Raw genomic sequence first — 24,883 nt, forward strand, 5'->3', positions numbered from 1 at the left:
GCGGTTTGACCACCATGAAAAGGCTGGCAGAGAACAGATACCGGCAGCCAGGCGGTGGTGGAGATTGGAATTAGCAAGGGAGGCGCTGCATGCAGCGCCACCCTGCTGATTACGACCTTGTTCTCCAGCAACCTTTTCATGGCGGTTTTACCACCATGAAAAGGCTGGTGGAGAACAGGTGCAGGGACCTGCAGGGGGGCCCATGCACTTGGCATGGCAGTGCAGGGGTCCCCCTGCCCAGCACCATTGAAATGTTCACTGTCTGCTAAGACACTGAACTTTGCGAAGGTACTTGCAGGTGCACCCTACGGCGGCAGCATTGCTGCCGGCTCGATTACAAGCCAGAGACAATGCTGCTGCCATTTTCCCAATAGGCTGACAGGCGGAAACCTCGGTTTCTGCCTGTCAGCCTAGCAGGAAACCCCTAACAGGTCCGGAGGAGTGGTTGCCACTACAGCGGCAGCCACCCTGTCGGTAGTTTGGCGGACAGGCTTTCCAGTTCGCCAAACTCAAAATGAGGCCCATAATGTGGTTAATGTTTCTTGGATGGCATGAGTGTATACAGGATACACTTTCACATATTTTCGAGCTAAGGTCTTGTGGTATTTTCCTTTTTTAAGTTTTACTGGTTAACAAACAACAATGCTACTACCAATAGTACATCTGCATGCTCTAATCCTTTAGGACACTCACTACTTTGTCATGTAATTTGTAACCCTTATAAACATAGTCTTGGATGCAAACACATTGCACCCGTTCCCTTTATTCCTTCCTACAATATGTTAAATAATGGTTACTATTTGTTTTGAACAAACACTTCTTGCAGTGGGCTTACCCAAGTACACACATGCTCATAACTGTTCAAAAAACGGTGAGAATGTTACAGTATATTTTTCTATAGTAAACGTGTCTTATGCTATTTCAAGGTCCGCGGTTGATATATTAAATGCATACCTTAATAAACTAAATACATTACTTGCTATTGTAACTCAAAGAGAGATTTCCTAGACTTCTGCACAGAAACATTTGCGCTCCCAACTGCTATTTCTGACTCTGAGGTACATCAACTCTTGCACACTCTGTTTATGACTCATTTTGCTGGTATACTGCACACTTTGTTTCATGCCTCAAACACAACTGGCATTGTTGTGCATGTTTTTAAAAATATCGGTTCTACCTGGATAACTGGCTTTAATATTATTTTTGGAGCTGTTCCTGCCCTTTTCATCACTTTATTTTCGAGCTTGTTTGGTGAAATATCAAGAACTCTCTTGATTGCAGGTTAATTCATCATAATCTTCGTCCTTCAAATGCAATGAACATGAATAACACACAACATCCAACTGAGCAGCACTGTCTACAAGCTATCACTTCTATTTGGGAGCAGACCTGCTTTCCATCTTCTGCAAACATACACTTCCTTAAGTGAGACATTCCAATGCTTGAACTGTTTTCAGTAGAGCACTATCGTGTACATTCCATCAGAACATCAACCCTTGCTCACTGTAGCTCATTGGAACTTTATGTAGCCAATCACATTGCATCAGTTCTTTTGCAACACAAAGCAACTATCTTTCATATAAGATGATTGTTTTGATTCACTAGTAGTACTGACAGGTGCTACAACTTATGTTTTAGGGGTCAGTACTCGCACCATTCTTGGATATGTCGAGTGTCCCTTCACACATCAATCTTGACAGGGTAACCCAATTATCGACTCCACTCCTCAGTCCTATTCAGGGTGCCTTTCTAACATTTGGAAGGTTCACCTTTACACATACTGTCAGTTTCAGAATGAAATAAAGCTAGTAAAAATTGATCCAGGAGATCAGAGAATACTGCTGGTCCTTATGTTGTTATTTGAGGCCAGCTTTTTTAATTTTTAAGCCCTTTTGGATTTTTTACATTTGTTTTCAGTATGCTGCTTGTTAGAATTTGGTGTAAGGCTTTTGCTTAGATGTTTCCTTTATCATTGCATGTATATGTATCAACATATATATTTTCACCATAACTGTTGCCCATCAATCAGGTTGTGATGTGTGCTGTGTTTTTCCTGTCTTTAGTCCCTTCATGGCATTCATATACTAATTTATTTGTGTGTACATTTATACAAGTCTTAATCAGTAACAAAAGTGATGTATGAATCTACATCATATCCACTACCAACCTGTAAGGAAATGCCTCCTTGGCATGGTTACCCCCTGACTTTTTGCCTTTGCTGATGCTAAGTTATGACTTGAAAGTGTGCTGGGACCCTGCTAACCAGGCCCCAGCACCAGTGTTCTTTCCCTAAACTGTACCTTTGTCTCCACAATTGGCACAACCCTGGCACTCAGGTAAGTCCCTTGTAACTGGTACCCCTGGTACCAAGGGCCCTGATGCCAGGGAAGGTCTCTAAGGGCTGCAGCATGTCTTGTGCCACCCTAGGGACCCCTCACTCAACACATACACACTGCTTGCCAGCTTGTGTGTGCTGGTGGGGAGAAAATGACTAAGTTGACATGGCACTCCCCTCAGAGTGCCATGCTAACCTCACACTGCCTGTAGCATAGGTAAGTCACCCCTCTAGCAGGCCTTACAGCCCTAAGGCAGGGTGCTCGATACCACAGGTGAGGGCATATGTGCATGATAACTATGCCCCTACAGTGCCTAAGCAAAACCTTAGACATTGTAAGTGCAGGGTAGCCATAAGAGTATATGGTCTGGGAGTCTGTCAAACACGAAATCCACAGCACCATAATGGCTACACTGAAAACTGGGAAGTTTGGTATCAAACTTCTCAGCACAATAAATGCACACTGATGCCAGTGTGCACTTTATTGTAAAAATACACCCAGAGGGCATCTTAGAGATGCCCCCTGAAAACATACCCGAATTCCAGTGTGGGCAGACTAGTTTTTGCCAGCCTGCCACACACCAGACATGTTGCTGGCCACATGGGGAGCGTGCCTTTGTCACTCTGTGGCCAGGAAAAAAGCCTGTACTGGGTGGAGGTGCTTCTCACATCCCCCTGCAGGAACTGTTAACACCTGGCAGTGAGCCTCAAAGGCTCACCCCCTTTGTTACAGCGCCACAGGGCATCCCAGCTAGTGGAGATGCCCGCCCCTCAGGCCACTGCCCCCACTTTTGGCGGCAAGGCAGGAGGAGATAATGAGAAAAACAAGGAGGAGTCACCCCCATTCAGGACAGCCCCTAAGGTGTCCTGAGCTGAGGTGACTCCTACTTTTAGAAATCCTCCATCTTGTAGAAGGAGGATTCCCCCAATAGGATTAGGGGTGTGCCCCCCTCCCCACAAGGAGGAGGCACACAGAGGGTGTAGCCACCCTCAGGGCCAGTAGCCATTGGCTACTGCCCTCCCAGACCTAAAAATCCCCCCAAATTGAGTATTTAGGGGCTCCCAGAACCAAGGAAGGTAGATTCCTGCAACCTAAAGAAGAAGAAGGACTGCTGACCTGAAGCCCTGCAGTGAAGACGGAGACGACAACTGATTCGGCCCCAGCCCCACCGGCCTGTCTCCCTACTTCAAAGAAAACTGCAACAGCGATGCATCCAACAGGGTCCAGCGACCTCTGAAGCCTCAGAGGACTACCCTGCATCTAAAGGGCCAAGAAGCTCCCGAGAACAGCGGCCCTGTTCAAGAAACTGCAACTTTTTGAAACAAAGAAGCAACTTTTAAAGACCACACGTTTCCTGCCGGAAGCGTGAGACTTTCCACTCTGCACCCGACGCTCCCGTCTCGACCTGCAGAAAACTAACTCTACAGGGAGGACTCCTCAGCGACTGCGAGCCCGTGAGTAGCCAGAGTTGACCCCCCTGAGCCACCACAGCGACACCTGCAAAGGAAATCCAGAGGCTCTCCCTGACCGCGAATGCCTGCTTCAAGGAACCCGACGCCTGGAAACCACACTGCACCCGCAGCCCCCAGGACCTGAAGGAACCGAACTCCGGTGCAGGAACGACCCCCAGGCGACCCTCTGCCTAGCCCAGGTGGTGGCTACCCCGAGGAGCCCCCCCGTGCCTGCCTGCAGCGTTGAAGAGACCCCCCGGGTCTCCCCATTGATTCCTATTAGAAACCCGACACCTGTTTGCCCTCTGCACCCGGCCGCTGAGGGTGTACTTTCTGTGCCTGTGTCCCCCCCGGTGCCCTACAAAACCCCCCTGTTCTGCCCTCCGAAGATGCGGGTACTTACCTGCTGGCGGACTGGAACCAGGGCACCCCTATTTACATTGAAGCCTATGTGTTTTGGGCACCACGTTGACCTCTGCACCTGACCGGCCCTGAGCTGCTGGTGTGGTAACTTTGGGGTTGCCTTGAACCCCCAACGGTGGGCTACCTTGGACCCAACTTTGAACCCTGTAAGTGTTTTACTTACCTTTGAACTTAACATTTACTTACCTCCCCCAGGAACTGTTGATTTTTGCAGTGTCCACTTTTAAAATAGCTTATTGCCATTTTTGTCACAACTGTACATGCTATTGTGATTATTCAAAGTTCCTAGAATGCCTGAGTGAAATACCTTTCATTTAAAGTATTGTTTGTAAATCTTGAACCTGTGGTTCTTAAAATAAACTAAAAAAATATATTTTTCTATATTAAAACACATTGGCCTGGAATTTGTCTTTGAGTGTGTATTCCTCCTTTATTGCCTGTGTTTGTACAACAAATGCTTAACACTACCCTCTGATAAGCCTACTGTTCGACCACACTACTACAAAATAGAGCATTAGAATTATCTCTTTTTGCCACTATCTTACCTCTAAGGGGAACCCTTGGACTCTGTGCACGCTATTTCTTACTTTGAAATAGTATATACAAGCCAACTTCCTACACAACCCAACACAGCTACAATTTTTAGCTGGAAGTAGACCTGGGGAAGGAGAATGGCAAAAGAGAGAGAAAACAATGACATTCAAGCACCTCTCTGACATGTCAGTTATGCTGGGCATGGACTTCAACTGGCTATGGTGGTTATCTAAAATGGATAAGACTATAAGTACCCATCATGTATACTGGATCTAAACTTTGACATATATATTTATAAATGCAACAATAATACCCGACATACTGAGAGGTTCCAGAAGGTGATGGTCTGTGTAAACAACTCTCCTCAAGTTGGCATGGGTTTTAAATAGCAGTATCCTGGCTGCAACAACGAATAATCTCAATTTCCTAGTAATTACCAATCAAGTATAGGTAATTAGAGGTGTGGTCAAGATGGAGGAGAGAGCAGAAGAATAATTCCCTGCGCTGCCGTGGCCAGCTGGTCAACTCCGGTGATCCTGCCTCCTATCGCTGCTGGAGCAGCGCACAAGTCCTGCGGAAATCCCTCAAACAGGTCTGGGCACTGTCGGAGAGGCGGAGCCCGGCGGTGATTCTCAGACGGCTCTGACCAGAGGGGCGAGGCGGCAGGCAGGAGGAGTGGGCCAGCGGCACCTCCCCCCTTGGTGGATGTCTTAAGTGGCCGCCGGTGCTAGGGACGAGGCAAGGCCTGGGAGCTGCATAGAGCGGATGGCGGAGGATCGGAGGGGCACCCTGGAAATTATTATTGAGGCACTGCCTCCCTCCTGAAGCAGGCCCTGTTGAGTCCGAGCAGAACACTTGCCTCTGATCGCTGCTGGGGCATTGACAGCAGTGAACTGGGGCCCAGCGGCGGCACGTTCCTAGAGGCCCTGACCTCGGGGCCGAGGCGACCGAGGTGGACGCTTCCCCACCATCCTTTGCAGCCGAAGTAGGCCTGAAAGAGGAGACTGGAAACCTGAGCAGTGGGCGGCCGTCCATGCCTCTTGGGCGTCACTACAGCCCCCCTGGACTGTGTGTGGGGGACCTGCCTCGGGGGGCCGTGGATGGAGTGATCAAGGAACCCCGGCTACAGATAGCTCTGTAGGCATTCGAGCTAAGGTCATCGGGTCTTGGCGGCAGGCAGAGCATGGAGGAGGCAGCACCACAAGGGGCCCAACTGATGTGAGGGGACAGCTGGGTTGGCTGGAAGCAAGATGAGAATAAACGGTGCACCCTGGGTTGAGAAGGTTGCAACCTGGTGGAGTGCGCCTGTACTGGGGGACATGGACTTTGACTCAGAGGAGTGGCAAAACTTGGCAGAGGTCAGGAGGTTGTGGGGGCGGTGTTTTCCCTGCCCCGTGCTAGCTGGGTTCCCCTTCTCAGCGTCCGGGGGGGCAATCACTTGGGTTGTGGGGCTTTTTCTTGACTTGAGTGGCCCTCGCTGCCTGCTGTGGGGGCTCTGATCTACGGACTGATCAGTTTGACTGGGCCCTCCTGCTTGGCATAGGAGAAGGGCAGCAAACCACATGCCTAGAGAAGAGGCAACCTATATAGCGGCCACTGGTGGGCGTTACTGTTGGGTCGACGTGAAATAGATTGGGCCCCCTCCGATCTGGATAAAAGAGGATCTGGCTCCAACTGACCTTTCACTGTTTTTTGCCCCACAGCATGACCATAGGGTCCCCCTTGCCAGCCCCGTCCTGGTGCGCTGCCGCAAGTGGTCATCGCAAGGTTACTACACTACAAAGATAGGGAAGCTATCCTGGGTCAAGCCTGCAAAAAGGGGGATATAACAATGGGCAATAGAAAGATAATTGTATTCCCTGATTATTCCAAGGAAGTTCAGAGTTGGCGAAATACGTTTGTGTCAGTAAAGTGAAAGCTTTGGCAAAAGGAATTTTCCTACGCTATGCTATATCCGGCCCACCTTCGGGTTGTGTTGCAGGGCACCACTCTCTTTTTTAATATCCCTGATGAGACATAGGCATGGATAGAGGCGCAGCCCACTCGGGCCCCCCAGGGAAACCAGGACCCTCAGAAGTGGCAATTGAGACAACAACGATGAAAGAAATGTATGTTCCCTGGAGGCTAGGAAGGCCCGGTGTCAAGCCCTCGAGGATGTTGCAGCTTTCCGACAGAGGGCACCAGTCAGTCTAGCCTTGCTGCAAGGTTATCCAGATGACCTAGGAGTGCGCAAAGGTTCTGCCTCGAGCATTGCCAAGGTTGAATCGGACCACTTGGGCCCCTCGGACTCTGAACCGGAACTCCCTATTGTTACACCCCACACCGCAGATGACTTAATTTGAGGAAGTCTCACATTGGGGTTAGAGGGTTCTTGTTGCTGAATATCTTGGGGACCAGGAGTGGGTGGGAAATGACAATTGGCTTTCTGCATATGATACTATAATTGTCACTTGCATCCAAGGGCTTGAACTGTCCCGGCAAATATAGCTGAACCTTACACTCTGGGGCCCGCCTCTCCCACGCAGATGACTATGTAGCTCCTTGGTTCACACAGTGGGCTGCACCGGTCCATTGTCTTCATCCACTGCTCAACTCTGGGGGTGGAAGACACCGCCAACAGGGTGTCTGTTAATTTGGTTTGGGCAGGGAGGGTTTACCAACTGGTCCTGGGGAGAGGGAGCTGGGTAGTTTTGTTGCCATTTTGGTTGATAAGGATTGTATGTGTGCAGTGTGAAGGATTGTCTCCTCCATATGCTGAACACTGCTAGCCCCCAATCTCACATTATTCGGATGAAAAAAGCCCCGCTAGGCTTCTTCCCTTCTGCATCGCACCATGACTACTCCTACATGCTATAATATAATCTCCTGCAATGCGAGAGGGATTAACTCCCTAACAAAACGCTATAACGCTATAAGGTATTTTCCTACTTGTCCCTCCTGGGTGCCCACCTGGCCCTACTACAGGAAATGCACACTCTAGAAGGCCTAGCCTTGCAGCGCCGCTGGAGAGGGCAATTGTATTATATGACCTATCCTGCCGATACCAGCAGGGGTCCTGATCAGGGTCAGACCCAGGGTCCCGTTCCAATACACATCTCATAAAATAGACCCTATGGGGCGGTATGTGGCAGTACAAGGCTGACTGGATGGGAAAGACATCGCGATCATTAACATTTATGCCCCAAAATATCAACCAAGCTAGTTTTTTTGCAGAATTGTTCCATCAGCTCTCCCCCTACTTGATAGGAGAAGTGCTCACTGTGGGGGACTTTAACTGTGTGGAGGATCCGGACCAGGTGGGAGATATTTAGTAAACAAACTAGCCTGCACATATATGCCCTGGAGGGAGAACTGGAATTTGGTTGACTCATGGCGCATTTTACATCCACAGGGCAGGGACTACTCCTATTATTCTATATACAATCTCCATGTGCGTTTAGATAAGTTTCTGGGAACTCTGCCCATACACCAGAAAATACATAATGTAGAGTACCTTGCCAGAACTGTCTCTGATCATAACCCAATCCTGCTTCGCTTATACTGGGGTGATGATCCTCCCCTGATACCCACTTGGAAGCTTAAACCTGAAACCATGACAGACCATCCTTTTAGGGTGCCGATTGTATTATATATCCGGCAATTTTTCCTGGAGAATTTTGAGTTTACTAACTCTAAGAGCACTGAGTGGTCTGCGTTTAAAAAGGTCCTGTGGGGCCATGTCACGGCTGAGATGATTTGGGTCCGGGAAACCCTGCTTTGCGATGTTCAATTGACCGAAACCACAGTGAGACATGTTGAGCTGGACGGTTCAAACGGCTTGGCCGATCCCAAGACCCTCCTCGCTGCTAAAGAAAAGGTAGCGGAGCAGGTGGAGCAGCTCCATTGCTACGGCTATCGAAATTACATTGTCTCAGCACATTCGTCCAGGGACAAAACATGCCGGCTCTTGGCCTGGTTGGTGAATCCTAATATTAGGGGCACCCCGATTGTGGAAATCCGAAAGGATCCTGGTCCCTCTGTGTATAAGCAAGCAGACATTATTATACAATGTTGTATAAAAGTAAGCCCCAAGCTACCACTGATTAAATTAAGGCCTTTCTTCCACCACTCAGTTCCCTGGGCTGATGCCAGAAGAGGCTGACCAATAGGTGGGGAGATCACACTGCCTGACGTGAAGGCAGCCATTAAGCATATGGCACAGGGAAAAAAACCCGGGCACTGACGGCTTCCCGATAGAGTTCAAGGCTACCTTTGTGGAGCAGCTAGCACCTAAATTAGTGAAGCTGTACAATGAAGCTAAGGGGTTAAAGGTCAGCGATACATCGGACCTGAGGGTTAACTGGACAAAAAACAGTCTGTTCTCAAATTGCTGGGGCATCCCTCCTCCTTCGGAGTCGGGCACCTTGCACTGGGAGCCAAATTCCATAACATACCTGGGGTCGAGAATGCCTCCTCAGACGTGCTAGAGGCAACATTAGGCAAGCACTTAACTCCCTGAAACGAAGTATATACTTTTGGAGCACTCTCCCTTTTTCAGTGATGGGGAGGGTAGCGTGAACATATGGTCATGCTACCCCGACTCCTCCATTATGTCACGACTCTGCCCATTAACATTCCTTGTGTTGTCTTTAAGGAGTTAGATTCTCTGACCATATCCTTTATTTGGGGATCAGGTCGCAATTGAGTGACGATTTCCACATTACAGAAACCCACAGCTCTGGGAAGCCTGCCAGTGCCGAATTTCGAAGCTTACTATGTAGCGGCTCAGTTGCAATACTTCACGCAATAGGTGAGGAATCGCCAGAGCCCTGCAAATGACAGGCGATTCGGAACACCAGATGGCCTCCAGTTGCTCCGTCTCCTTTTGGGGATGAGGGATCCGCGACAATATGCAATAATGGAACATGAGATGGTGGCGTGCTGCTGGTGTAGATGCCTGCTGAAAAACAGAACTAAACGCCCGTATTCTCCAGATCTCCCACTTGGTTATTTAATGATTCTCCTACACGGAAACAACTGGCAAGGACTCTACCGACTCATGAGGATGGTATAAACACATTTGGGGACCTGTTCAGGGATGGCATGTTACTCCCATACAACGAATTGCAAGCAGAATTAGATTTACACCCTCATCACTTCCTGGTGCATGGGGCTTTAGTAGCTACAATAAAACAACACTTGGGGTCAGGCTACCCACATGCAATGAATGTGCATGCATTGCAGCAGGCACACTGAAGGCAGTAACCTGCCTATGCCGCACGATAAACATAGACTCCCTGCAGCCTCTAACAAACATACGCCTGAAATGGGAAACTGATATAGGCAAGGCATTTTATGATGATAGATGGGACACGGAGCTAGATAAAATACCTAAAAAATAACGCACTACTAGATTCAAATTAATTAATTTTTACATTTTACACAGAGCCTATTTAACCCCTTACAGGTTGAATCGAATGCTTAGCTTGACCAAGACTAGATGCCAAAAATGTGACCTGTTAGGGGCAGATTTCTTTCATATGGTTTGGAGCTGCCCTCAACTTCTGGCAGGAGGGGGTGGACTCGCTATCAAAGCCAGTCGAAAGGGATGCACCTAGGGACCCTCCATACTACCTGTTAAGTGATTTTCCCCACACTTCGATAACGAAAATATCCAATAAATTACTGGATCTGGGCTTTATCTTGGCCAAACGGGAGATTACCCGCAGTTGGAAATCACCTCAGGCTCCCAGGTGCTCACACAGCGGAGGGAACTACTGAGATTGGCAGATTATGAAGGGGACTCTTTAGCCCTGGAAGCCTGCCGGATTGGTCAACCATCAGATGGAGCTATGGCTTGGGTGATGTTAGTGGAAGAACTCAGACAGGCAATCTCTCCTTTTACAAACTCCCTGACCCATTCCACAGAGGGATGGGTCGAGACAAAATGCCACCGGAGATTAGCCGTCCTAGGGTTCGACACAGGTTGGATGACATTGCTTCTTGGATGGATGGGCTGGGAAATTATAGGCATGCTACTGATCCACACTGTGCACGAGGAAGGGATGTGGGTTGAGTTGGGGAGGACTCGGAATGCTGAGTTTGCCAGGGGTGGACTGTTGCATCAAATTCTGTATCTGCTAAATGTTATTCGATTACTGTGAATGGTATGCCTTAATGGTTCACCAGTGTCTTCTTTCTGCAAAGCAATAATATTTGTTTAAAAAAAGAGTATGGGTAATTTCTTGGACATTATTAGAATATTAGAGGGAATATTCGAAGGTTATTAGAACCCCTTGGTGATCTATTTGATGGCACAGCATCTGACTTATACAGTATGATATACATGTATGATATACATGTCAGTGGTCATGCTTTCTAATCACAAGTATGAGAACCCAAGTGTGAGGAAAATAGAGTGTAGCCCTGAATGCCTAACTGCGCAGTTTGATGACATTGTAGAACAGATTTCTCCAAAACTAAAGTGGTGCCAGAGGAAAGAACACCTTTAATTGGTGGGAGTATATTCTTCTTGTTATGTGTACACAGACTAGTAGGTGATACTTTAAGCCATCAAATGTAGATGGAAATCTAAATCTGTCAACGGACGGTCGTACATGTCACTGGTTAGATGCTCTACTAAACTGGTTTTAGTAAAAGAAGGCTCTCAGACCCTCACTCACAGAAGGTGCTTGCTTCATCACTGTATCTATTCCTCGCCACAGACAGAAACATGTGTCTATGGTGGGCTCCACCGGAGAACTTTTGCAGATTTTGAAAGTTGCAATGGGCCTCCTCAACATTAAAGGTCTTCCTGTTTGTTATTATTTTATGGAGAGTATCTATGACATCTCTTCATCTTGTGGCTCTTTCTGTCAGAAAGATGGGATCATACATACAAAAAAGCCTTTGCTGCAGTAGGTAAAATATCTTTTGTTAATTGGTCCACCATTCTACAACCTAAATACAAGAGGGATTGTTGGGAACCTCTATCTCCGTTTGTCAAAATTTTTCTGCCCTTACATCTGCTTCAGAGTTCATGGGTATTCCTGAGGGCTATAACCTGATCCGTTCCCCATATATATCACTTAAATAGAGGTGATGTATAATATCTGAGGAAATAAAATGAAAACTGACAGAAGGGGAGACCAGGCTTGGAAATAATATCACTCCTCCGGAAAGTCAGGATGCTGGTCATTGCTGTCAATCGCTCAGAACCTGGAAGTGCAGTACAGAAGCTAGGATCTTTCCACCTGCCTGAAGAAGTAAAATATGACTTACCCAGAAAAGCAAATTAAGAGCATACAGCAAACAGCGTAGGCATCTCACAGAGTCCTCTCTGGCCATTGTAAGGTGTCGAAGGGGAGCTTCTCCATCCTTTCAGAACATTCTTCTAAAGTTCATTGGAAATGTAAAGCCCTATGCAAAACAAATATATATAATGCACAAAAAGTAATATATCACTTATACACATAAAAGGTAGACCAATAGATCTAAAGAGTTATCAGGGCAGACAATGAGAGATAATGTAACAGTAAAAAGAAAGACAGGAAATTAGAAATGGCAGATATTGTAACACTTTGAGGCAAAGATGGAAAAACAAAGTAATACAGATCTATAAAATGTGTAATTTTGGCCTCCGCATTGCTGAAATGATTTTATTGTTTTTAACTGAGTGGGTGCCCTCCTGAGTATAACAAATAACTGTGCTGGATGGAAACAATGTGATGAGGTGTCAACTGGGTTTCATAAGCTGGGAAATTTGTTACAAGTTATAGGAAGAGACAATACCTACTTTAGAAAATATTGCAACAACAGGCAAATGGTGCTTTCACTCAGGTGCTCTTTTCCCAATTGACCTCAGCAATTACAAACTAGTGATAGCACTTATGGGACATGTGAAACCAGCACCATCTGTTACTAGCCATAGGTAAACTGTCATGGCTTGCCCTAGGTTTTCACCCCACTCCCATCCACCTCTGTTCCTGGGCATTATTGCCCCCCCCCGCCATTCTACCTTTTGCTCAAGATACTGCCGCTCAGGATCTTGTCCGTACTGTCATGGCAGAAGTCAAGCCACCCAGCATTGTGGATTTCACATGTGTGCTGCCCAGTGGTGGCGCCCTATCACCAGTACAGCCAGTCCTGTCCCCAAGCGGGCACCTCAAAGGCTGTGACAGTATATCCTGAGGCAGGGTACGGCGTTATTCAAGTACTAACAGCAGGATTTGAGGCCCCCAGGATTTGAGGATTTACTGGCGTATTCAAGAATCCTACAGCCTATAAAAAACAAGCCCAGACAGACACAAGGTCGATCTTCTCTGAAGTTTTCTGTTTGTGGCACATCTTGGAATTTCTTCTGCACAATCACTTCAAAAACATTTGCACATATTTGGAACTCTTTCAAGAATTCGCAACTGTGTCTAGAACGTCAGAACATGACTTGTCCCATAATGATTACTTTGGTACTAGAAAAATAAATATACAGTGCCACTGATAAATTGAAGGTTTACTAAAATGCAACTGCTGCTAGAGTTGTCATTGTTTTTTTTGATTTTCTATAGAATGTCACTATTCCTATGAAATGCAAGTAAAAGAAAAACAAATACATGTTACTGAAACTGGTGTAAGAGCGGAGAGTAACAGTAGTCTTGTGTTCTGTTTAGTGGAAAAGAGCCCTTACCCGTGAGAGAGATTACAGGACCCCTACGGGATACTCAATTTGACAAGACAGTCTGTTTGACTACTACTGAACAACATCTCCTATGTGCCTTCTCTCACAACCCTTCCTCCTTTTCCCCTCTCGGATGTCCATATAGAGCATAATAATGTGTTGTCAATACTGACTATAGACCTGTTTGGCATGGTCATTTGGGAAAGAGAATGGTGGGTACAATGTTGTTTCTACTGCAACATTCAGATCTACACATTAGTGGTAACCTGAATTTTACATAAACTAGGGTATGTATCACATCACTACCACTTTCTTCCCAATTGAGACGTGCCAACCAGCAATTCACTGCAGGAATATAAACTGGGTAGGTACAGGTAGGTAAAGTGAAAAAAGACTAAAACAAATCAAGGGTTCAGGTTCTACATTAATAAATGATAAAAGGGAACAGAGCTCTTATTTTATTGAATGCTTTAAACAGATGTCAATAGTTGGTAAATCATTTACATTCATTAAAACTATAATCTCATTCCTACAGTGATCGTCTAGATCAGCAGTTCTTAATCTTTTGACTTGTGTGGACCACCAATGAATCATTACTGGAATCCGGGGACCCCCCTCTGAGTAATCATTGGAAGCCGGATACCCCCAGCCTCACCAATTTCTGTGATTTGAACCTCAAAACAAAATACAAAAACAAGTATACACCAAACCAATGCAGTGAAATATTTAAATTCACAATTAAATATGGAAAAGGTTTTCAATTTTGCTTGTTTAATCGTATATATATCTTTAATTTTAATTTATTGATTTTAATATTATTTAATTTTGTAAAACAGTTGAGGACCCCCTAAGTCGGCTTTGCGGACCATTAGGAGTCCTGGGACCACAGGCTAGGAATCATTGATCTATATATATATCGAAACAGAAGCAATGGTGATTTGCCTTGCATTATAACTACAGTGCAATTTAATAAAAATTTGGATATTTGTTCTAATTGATATTGCTTGAGGGGTCGCCATTTAACAAGACTATGTAGATTTAATGTACAGAAAAAGACCTGCACCTCTCTAATTGATTGATACTGCCATCAATCTCCCCACGGTGAGGTCTAACGTAGGGGTAGCCTCCCTCCTCTATAGGTGGGGGTACATTTTGCGTGCACACTTTACTCTTTCTTCAACTTAGCCTAGCAGACTATAGGGGAGAAATTCAAAAATGAAAATGTGAAACATCTCTGAGAGGGCTAGTCATAACTTGGCAACCTCACATCTTCTCTAAACAGGTGTGTGGATGTCATCTACCAGACCTCTGCAATAGTTTGCACCTGCTGCAGTGTTGGTCTTTTAAGTTAGATCAAAGCAGGTCCTCTCCATAGCAGGGCCGAACTTCACATTATTGTTTCAGGGTAGCAGCTGCAGTCTTCTCCACAGCACTTTCATTGCAGGCCAGAGACAGGTAAGACAAACATATGGATTTCTGGCAGCTTCCGAACATTACAAAGTGATCCAATCATTCCTGGGCCAGATAGTCAAGTTTGTGGCTTGCCATCTGTTGGAAACAGCTGCTCAGTGTAGCAGCAAATAGGAATGGTTCACCTGAGCTTACTCTGTGCTGAAGTAACAATGTATATAAGCTGGCTGTGCGATGCAGTGAGTTAGGCACTTGCCGTAGACATCTGCGGTGATTTGTCTAAAATGAGTTTAGATCCTCACATATACAATTCAGCCAACCATACTTCCAAGGTCACTAAGAGACTAGAAGTGTAATGATAAATTGGAGAATACTGATTACAAACAGCAGAACTGGCATATAAAGCACTATATGAAAATGCTATTTCATTATTATCTTAACTGTGAACACAAAATAAACCCACTCCCAGCTAAGATTCTAGGGCCCACCCCTGGCACAACAGAAACCCAGCTTTGTCTGGTTTCTAATGAAAAGAAAGATTAGTTTCTCATTTATATCATATGTGCACCGCTGTAAAAGCTCTGACATGAGGAAAAAAAAACGCAGGCGGTAGGGATTACAAAGAGAGGGTTGGTTGAGGTAGCTGAGTCAAGCAGCACACCGAAGGTGAAAGTTGCCACACAAAATCAACTATTTTAATTGAAACCACCTTGAGTTTAGCTAACAGTTTTTGAACCACCTTGCCATAAAATCTAACCATATTTTCACATGACATTTTTTGCCTTGAGAATGCCCCATGCTTGTGCGCTATATAGGGCGAAACAAGGGTTGACTGTAACTTTTGTCACCCTTCAAAGAACGCAACAGAAGAATAAAGAAAGCATCTCGCTCATCTTTTTTTTTTAAATTTGTTTAACTCGGTCTCAAATGTAACCTATTATCAGGTCAAAAATATCAAGGTGGAGTCATTCCTAAATGCTATGTTATGAGTTTGTTTTGTGGGGTAGGGGCTTTACCCACCTTATTGGGAATGTGTAGCTACAACAAACCAAAGTTTTCGAAAATGAGCATCAAGTTTGACATTTTTGGTTTTAAGAGCCCACTATCTTATTTTTGGGCAATTTCTACAAAATGAGAAGGGTAAGAGAGGGAATCAGGAAGGGACATATACCCGCCCACAAAAGAATAAGCCCCTTCTTAGTCACAAACTGCACTTATAAAGTTAGAACAGCCGAAAAGTGTCCAAAAAAGTCATAACTGTTCTTCAGCTAAGCACTGGAGTAAGGTCAGCGCGCAAGGCCACCATGGTGACGCAAGGTACTGAAACACCCTTCAATGAAAATAATGGAGGAAGGAAATAATGTTGAAATAAATTGGCATTTCAACTTTTAAAAAATATACTGAAATTGTATTTAATGTTAAAAAATGTACATATTAGGTAAAAAATTATACTTTATTGTCATTTTTAACAAACGTTTTGAAACTTAAAACTAATTTTAACTTTGTTTTTTTAGTACATCTTAAAGAATAATTAAACTTTAATTACATATATTGAAATGAATGTATTCAAAATACTTTGAAGATTATACTGCTGTAACCTTTTTAAATATTCCAAGTTAAAAAACGTGAATTATTTTACATTAATAGTTAACATTAAAATATTGCTTTTAAAATTTTGTAAAGCTGAATAAACATTTTACTTCTACTTTTATTTTAATATGGGGAGAAAATAAGAATCTTACTGTAGGTGGATTTTTTTAAATAAACCGTAAATAAATATTTAGACTTCAATTAATATTTATGTAAATTAATTTGAATATACTATTAAAATAATAGTGCTCTTATAATTTGTTAGAGGTTAAAAAATGATTTTACATTTAATATATAACTTTAAAATATTTAACTAAAGTTTTATAAAGTTTAATTAACGTTTTTACTTCTCCCAACACTATAGCATTGGGAGATGAATGCCATGGTAATGGAAACCTCCATCTACGTTATACTAGTACAGGGGTGTGGAATTTATTAAAATATCTACTTGTCCAGGGGACAGGTTGCTTCTCAAATCTACTTGTCCTGTAAAAAGATCTACTCGTCCCTTTGGTGCCATGTAGTGTGGCGACAAATTATGGCAGCAATCTCATTATGTAAGACCTCTGATAATAGCCTCTCTGATTATGCCAGGGCTACTACCTTAGTAGGGCTTGAATACTTGTAGTTTCAATCCCTACTGTAGCAATTTCCTTATTTTGCCACCTTTCTGCAGATCTGCATACTGGGGCTGGAGGAAGCAGTAAGCAATAGTTCCAGGGCTGGAATGCCTTTGAGTCTGCAAACCTACTAACCTGCATGTTTTAAAGATTTTCACCAGCTTCTCTCTAATATTTTCCCATAATAAGAAAGGTTGGACATTTACTCCTGACAATGGCAGAATTAGAACTTCTTCCAGGGTTGGGAAGAAAGTGGCTGGAGGGAAAATGAACTTGCAAATGCTCAATAGATTTTCACATGAGCAAATCTACACATCGTATTTACCCATGTTAAAATAGAGTTCACAAATATTTTATAGGGGTACGACATATACCATGGGTGCACTTTTGTGACTTTCTTTAAGAATTTGGGGCCACATGTCGGTAGGTTCAGATTTGCGACCCGCAAATTGCGAGTCAGAGTGACTTGCAATTTGCGAGTCGCAAATCCGAATATAGGATGGTGTCCCTGACACCATCTGTGATTCGCAAGGGCTTCGCAAATGCCCACCTCATGAATATTCATGAGGTGGGTCGCAATTTACGACCCCCTTGCGAATGGCGGCCCTCACAGGGATGGTGGCCTGCTGGAGACAGCAGACCACCATGTCTGTGACTGCTTTTCAATAAAGCTGTTTTTTTTGGGGGGGGAATGCAGTCCGTTTTCCTTAAAGGAAAACGAGATGCATTACAAAAACGAAAAATGAAACGTTTTCGTTTATTTTTTTCAGAGCAGGCAGTGGTCCGCTCTGAAAAAATGTATACAGTGACATTCACAATGGGGAAGGCGTCCCATGGGGACCCCTTCCCTTTAGCGAAAGTGTTAGCACCCATTTGAAATGGGTGCAAACTGCGATTGGTTTGCTCCCGCGGTCACAAAAAATCCTACATTGCACTGCGAGTCGCAATTAGGAAGGGAACACCCCTTCCTAATTGCGAGTCACAAACCCATTTTACGATTCGATAACCAGGTTACCGAATCGCAAAATTGGGTTTGTGCATCGCAATGTGCTTTTTGCACGTCGCAAACAGCGAAAGTCGCTGTTTGCAACATGCAAAAAGCTACCTACATGTGGGTCTTGGTCCCTAATTAGGTCTGGTGTTAACAAAGACATTTTGTTTTTATTAAACTTATATTTCTCTCTCTTTTGGCTGGCTTTATTGTGAGTGATCGCATTCTGCTCTTCCACAAGGAGCATATTGGCACACAAAGTAGTTTTGTTCAGTGTCAGGAACTACAGTGGCAATCAGTGACGTAACGAAACTGGAGGGTGCCCCTTTGCAAAGAACATGGAGGAGCCCCCTCTCCAGACTCACTCAGGCCAGGTGCTGTGCTGAAGGGGCCCCCTGGAGGGCGGCTGCGGGGCCTTTGTTATGCCACTGGTGGCAACGTGTGCTTTTAGAGTTAAAAAACGTTTTTTTGTTTTTTTGCCAGTGTTTGTTACAGTGTTGAGGGCCTGGTAGCTCCCACAACAATAAAGTGTTAGAAAAGCCATGTCAAAACAAGACACACATTGATGAAACTAAAAGACTTATAAAAATATGTCAGATCAGTTGGCTTTGTCAGTGTTTGTTTATTGTCATGCTTCCCATAATCATGTTGAAAATTGTTACACTGATTTTCCATTAGAAATATTTTTGGGAAATACTAGCATGCATCAACACATTTTACTAAATGACACTTCATTTGCATCCAATCAGAGAGCATTCTGGGAGCATTTTACTTAGCCTCATAGCCTAAACTTTTCAAACATGTGTATACACTTTTTTTTTTTGTACTGGAACCAACGTCAGTAGTGAAGTGTGACCTTAAAACATCTATTTACAGCACTCACCCTAATAATGAAGGCTTTCAAATAATGAACCATAAATACAAGTTCGAACAGCATTATCTTTTGGAAACACATTACCTCAACTGCAGAGAGTTCCACTCTCTGTAAACAGGCAGCCAAAGGGTTTGTGCTGCAGAGGGTTGGGCCTACTTGTCCCAAGGACAAAGTAAACATAAACAATTGTTGCCCTTGACCCCAAACAAGACGTCCTGGGCGTTGGGTGATAGGAATTCCACTTCCCTGCTAGTAACTTTACACTTGTCAGTGTGTCTTCAGCCCCTTGTTTCAGGGGGTGGGGACACATAGGTCTACATTCTGTAGCCACTTTACACTCTGAAATGATGAATATCCAAAAGTAGTGAAGTTACTATAATGTGTTGGAGTAAATATATGCATATAAATTTAACTTTGTGAATAGGCCCAAGTTAACTTAAGTCAGGGGCTGTTTTCCAAGAGGATTCCCGTGTTGTGATCTAGTGTATTTTTTTAAAGAAGTGTGCCTTCAGCTCCTATGCTGAAGATAGCTAGGACAGCCCTGATGGATACAGGGATGCCATAAAATATTCTGGGTGGAAAAGGTCTCTTCACTACTGCTTAACTTCCTGCATTTCCTCATGTCCAGTTGGAAGATGTTCTGGCTGCAGGTGTGCAGAGACCCATGATAATGGTGAACCTGTCAACCAGACAGGAAAGTGCACATTCTATATCGAACAGTCAACAGAACAAGGCAGGTAGAGTCTCTATTTATGCCCTGGTGCAGTACTATGGAGGACCGATAGTTAGGCCCGCTTTCAGCCAACCGGTTAATGGAGCTGATATCACGTGAGAGTGAGGAATATTCATCTAGGTCAACAATTTTACATCTGGACTAAAAACTTTTTCAGAGCTCAAAAGCCTTCATTGGGGCACGGTGTGCTGCTGTTGCCGAGTAGGGCATCACAAGGTCAGATACCATACACTTACAGTCCCACAGCAGCCTCAAACTACATGTACAAAAGGTACAGGATGAGTAAACCTGGAAAAAGTGGCCACCGAGATCACATCTTTTTCAGGTAAGCTTCTCACCTTGTTGCAGTCCTTTGGAGTCCAAAAAATGCCCAATCCCCAACTTTATCATAAGTTTACTAAGTTCTTTTTAAATGCTGCAGTTGCTCACAAATGTTCAAGAGCTCTTCCAGCAGACCCAGATCATGAATTCGCGGGATGAAATAGTTCTACACCTTTTCTGCAAGGCCAGAATCAAAAGTCGAATACCAAATGCCGTGCTGTTTCCTTTTCCTATCTGTCTTTGCCTTTTATCTCCCAGTGGACTTCAGGAATCCATATTCCTTTACCTGTAAAAGCAAGATACAGAGCTCTGAGACAAAGAGAAAGCAGGATTGAAGTCCTCAGCCCTTCCTCAGGCAACCAGGATACTTCAACATCAGTTATCGTCTTGACATCTGCAAAATCCAGTAGTGTTTCAGTTCAGTTCCGGGACTGGGCAGCCTACTTTAAGTTATGGGTAATGTAAAATACTAAGGGCCTGATTATGAGTCTGGCGGTCGGAAAACCCGACCGCCAGACTCGCCGTGAGGAGACCACTGCGGTGCCAGCGGTCTCCCCATCTGGCTAATTACAATGTTTCCACAGGGCTGACTGACAGGAACCTCCGTATTAGGAGGTTCCCGCTGGTCAGCCCAGTGGAAACTGTGCGGCTGCATTGGAATCGACTCCACATGGAGCCCAGTCCAATGCCGTCGCACAGGAGGCCGTCTAGCATCCTTGGAATGCGCACTGTCTGCAAAGCAGACAGTGCGCATTCTGAGGCTGCTGAGCATGGTAACCCCTGCACTGCCCATGGCAGGGGGGGCTCTGCACTGTCCATGCCCTCCCGTGGCCCCTAGCACACGCTTACCGCCAGACTTTACATGGCTGGGTGACCGCCATGGAGAGGCTGGTGGTAAGGTGAGTTGTAATCAGCCAGACAGGACTGAGTTCAGCGCCTCGGTGGCTGAGTACAACTCAGACCGCCGACACCCTGTCGGGAACAGTGTGTTCCTGGCAGGAACGGCTGTCCCCTGGCAGTCTGACCGTCACTACAAGTGTGGCCCTAAGTCTATCCTAGCTAAGTTTCCACTCTTTTCTATCATCACCTCTTTAGCAGCATTTTCCATGTTTTACAGCAAAAGGATCCATGATGGTTCAAAAGAGTCTCTATCTGTTCCCTAGGCCTACCCATGGTCTTGCCCTTTCTAATTAGGGCCTCCCTGTCCACTTCAAGGAGAAATTACACCTCAACTCGATCCCCCCTCTGCTGAACTCTTTTCGGTGCAAGAGTGGCTCCAGAACAGCTAACAAGAGGAGAACGTTCACAATGGACTAGTCCCGTAGAATATGGATGAAGAAGAAGGCCTGGGGAATATGAGCACAGATATTAGGCCATCCCTATAGTCTTTTTCTGACTGCTGTCCACACTGCCCTCTCTTCCCTTCTCTCCCACAAGGATTCTTATCTGGGTTCAGAGGAAGGCCAATTCTTTGACAGATGACCCGGGCTGCTTACGGAAAACAAATAGCCCCCAGTTCATAAGGTTGAATTTAGCACCCTTTCTAGAAATCAGAGGGCTGGTTCTTCAATTCTAGGACCCCTGTCTATTAGAATTGTAGTGAGCATGATGCACTTGCTTCCTAGGCTAAGAAACACACAGTTACTATTTAAAAAACTCACTGTCAATTGAAGGCTGCTGTCAGCCTTGCAGAACAGCAATATGGGTGTGGTTACTACTGAAACATGCAGGTTCCTCACAATTCACAGTCTTCACTTATGAACATTATGCATCAAGGCCTTGGGGTGTCAAGGTGCACTTTAAAGCTGAGCCAAAATATGCCAGCTAGTGAAACAAACATAAAGGGGTTACAATTTGAAAAGCTGTACCGTCCTACAGACACCAGTCCTTTTAGGTTCAGTACTTCAGCTGTTCCCTTTAAAAAGACTCTGGATCCGATCCTATTGTGTGTCAACTGTATTAGTTTCTAGTGCATGCTGTTGTCCACACCTGGATGCTTTCAGCTTAAAATTTTAACACCATGCTCTTCTCTTTTTGGCTGAATTTCTTGAACTCCATTTAAAAGGATTCTACAATCAACTGAGGCAAAGTTTTATGATAGTCTTCACACCCAGGGTTTTCATATGGAAATCACCCCACAAACTAGTTTCTTGTTCTAGCTGCCTAACTTTTATTATTCAAATATGATACAAGCAGGTTGTCAGAAGGAAATGGCATAATCTATTTTCTACAGAAATATTCCAGCCGCCACCCCCCTTAACACCCAATTGTAAGAGTTAATGAATCCACATTCACATCATTCAAAGCTTTGAAATCTATAGTCAAAGGACTGATGAGAGGTGAAAACTAGTTTGGATACGTGTGAAGTCTTGTCTTCATCTCTCCCTAGTAACTGCACATACATACTCAGACTCTTCACCTCATAACACTCCCAACATAGATACCTGTATTCATCTTCTGTGTGTTCCTGGCAGCTGACTGGCAAGAAATAATAAGAAAGAATCCACCTAGGATTCCATGCCTTTCTCTGATAAGTTTGTGGTGTGGTTTCTCCCATACAGTGTGGAGTACTAGTTGTCTGGAAATATGGATATGGATCATGATATACCTTATACCTGGCAGTGCCCTGAGTTTGCCAACAATATGAACATCCTGAGAGCCACTATTGTGTATTTGTTTTGTATTCAGAAGAAGCACTGCAGCACTAAGAGGCATCTGATTAGGACCACACTGTAGTTCCTACCATCCCTTTCCATACATGTAGGGGACTAATCCAAGGGCACTGGAAATGATCTGTTGTTTTGTTCTAACTTGAAGACGAACTGCTTTAGAAGAGGAACTTCCTTGACATTGGCAGAAAAAAGCACTAAGTGAACTCTATGATGCGCAGATAAAAACTGCACTTAGGGTGATTTAAGTAAGAAAGTCTTGCCTGGAAGATCTTCAACCCAGATGACTGTGCCTGAAATAGACAAGCAACTGCGCCACCACATGAGTTTAGGATAAGACAGGCTCATCTGAGCTAGTTTCTAAGCATGCTATGGCTTGACCTGTCCAAATATATGGAAGCAGGAAGTAACATTGCTTATCCGAGGAGAGTCTATTTCATTCTAAAGGCTTAGGGCCTCATTACGACTTTGGTGGTTGGAAATACCCCACCGCCAAAGTCGCAAGGAAGGAGGCAGCTGTCACACCCGCTAGCTCCCCACCAGTCGCATTACGATGTTCCCACCATGCTGACCGACGGGAAAATCATATTATGTCATTCCTGATGGTTGGCTCAGCTGGAAAAGTGCTAAGGTATGGGTCTCAGCTCCTTTTAGAGAGCCAAGGCCAATACTGTAGCACAACAGCACCAGCGATTATGCAATGTCTGCAAAGCAGACAGCGCGCATTATGAGGGTGCTGGCAGGGGGGCCCCCAGCACAGCCTTTCCACGTGCCTTTTCATGGCGGTTGAACGGCCATGGAATGGCTGATGGAAACAGGACTCATGCTCAAGACAGCGGTGCTGAACTCAGCACCGCTGTGGCTGAGCAAGTGTCTGACTGCCGTCAGCCTGTAATGTGGCGGCTGGACCGCCTTGAGTGCAGCAATCAAACTGCCACTGCAGCACTGCAGGTCCACGGACCGCCAATGTCATAATAAGGCCCTTATGGTGTGTCTGGTCAGTTCAGGCTTTTTGCTCTGATTTGTGAACTGTTTGAACTCTTATTGTATGAAATTCACTTTGGGAAATATTGAGATTTTTATTCCTGGTTGACCCTGCACCAGTTCATAATAAAAACTAGTGTGTCGGCAGTGTCCCAGGTTCCATGGATACTGTACCAAAGACTGAACCACAACTAGTCATTAATGTCATATGAACCCATAAACTTTGATACTCTTGAGGAGCACACCTCAGGAACCAGTCCATGTCCCACACCACTAGCCCCTCAACACTACTGTTTGATTACTTCAGTAATTCAAGTCCCTCCTGCACACCCAAACCCCCCACCCACCAACCAGGGCCACCCTGACAAGCAGGGAATCCCTGTGGGAATTAGGAATGCTGTACAAAATTCCAGCAGCATTTTTCTGCCAATTTTCACCATGTCATTACAATAGCATTTAAATGGGTGCAATAATCAGGATAATTTTCTTTTAGGACATCTACTAAACTGCTATTCCAGTTTATACTAGTTATATCTTGTGACATGTCTTTGGACTCTAATGTGTCTGTTGATTTCAGTTTGCATTTTTATTTAATCAACTGAATTTCCTTTGATCTGCTACTTGATACAGATGTCCCAATTCCTCGCTTCTTTTTCTTAATTTTGCTTGAAATCCCTGCACCACTGTTATCCTTCTCATTATCACCTTCGAAACATTTCTGCACCTTTAAATGTCCTACATTTAAGGTATGCTTTAGATGTATGCTTGACAATATTTTTCCACCTGTATTTAGCAGAGTTCAGCCTTCCAAGGTAATAGATAACTCTGCAGTGAAACTCAAACTTCAAATTTACATGAGCTTTAAAATGTTTGTTGTAACTACAAGTGTGTGGACACTGTATATTGTGACACTCTGTCACTACCTCTATGTATTTTGTATCCACAGGTGCATTTGTAACACATGGATGATCTAAGGTTGTTTTGCACAGTTGGTAAGGTGTCAGATGCTATATTTTAAGTCCTGATGGATATGAAGGATCTCTGAACCCCTTACCTAGCAGAAATAAGTAGACTTGTCTGTAAGAATGTATCAATGTGTCATCCTTTTGAACAATTACATAAGCAGTCAGGTGTATGTTTACCTCAGTATTTTAAAATGTGATTGGTATACAGAAAAAAACATTCATGGGAAGAACCTATACAAATTTTTATATTAAAATTGAAACAGCACTAAGGTGCAAAGTCAAGATCCATGCCACAGGATTGTATTAGGTTATAGACAGCTCACCAGTTC

At 44.6% G+C, this 24,883-nt stretch overlaps 1 protein-coding gene across 2 annotated transcripts in view; it reads right to left on the reverse strand.

Annotated features, from left to right (window-relative positions):
- Positions 1–24,883, reverse strand: part of TSPAN12 (tetraspanin 12) — a 300,631-nt gene that overhangs the window by 241,049 nt on the left and 34,699 nt on the right. For both annotated transcript variants that reach the window (XM_069229859.1, XM_069229858.1), the window contains exon 2: positions 12,005–12,142. In XM_069229859.1, coding sequence (XP_069085960.1) covers positions 12,005–12,070 — 66 coding nt within the window. In that variant the 5' untranslated portion in view covers positions 12,071–12,142. The remainder of the gene's footprint in view (positions 1–12,004; positions 12,143–24,883) is intronic.

Source organism: Pleurodeles waltl, chromosome 4_1 (assembly GCF_031143425.1).
Source record: "Pleurodeles waltl isolate 20211129_DDA chromosome 4_1, aPleWal1.hap1.20221129, whole genome shotgun sequence".
Taxonomy (NCBI): Eukaryota; Metazoa; Chordata; class Amphibia; order Caudata; family Salamandridae; genus Pleurodeles; species Pleurodeles waltl.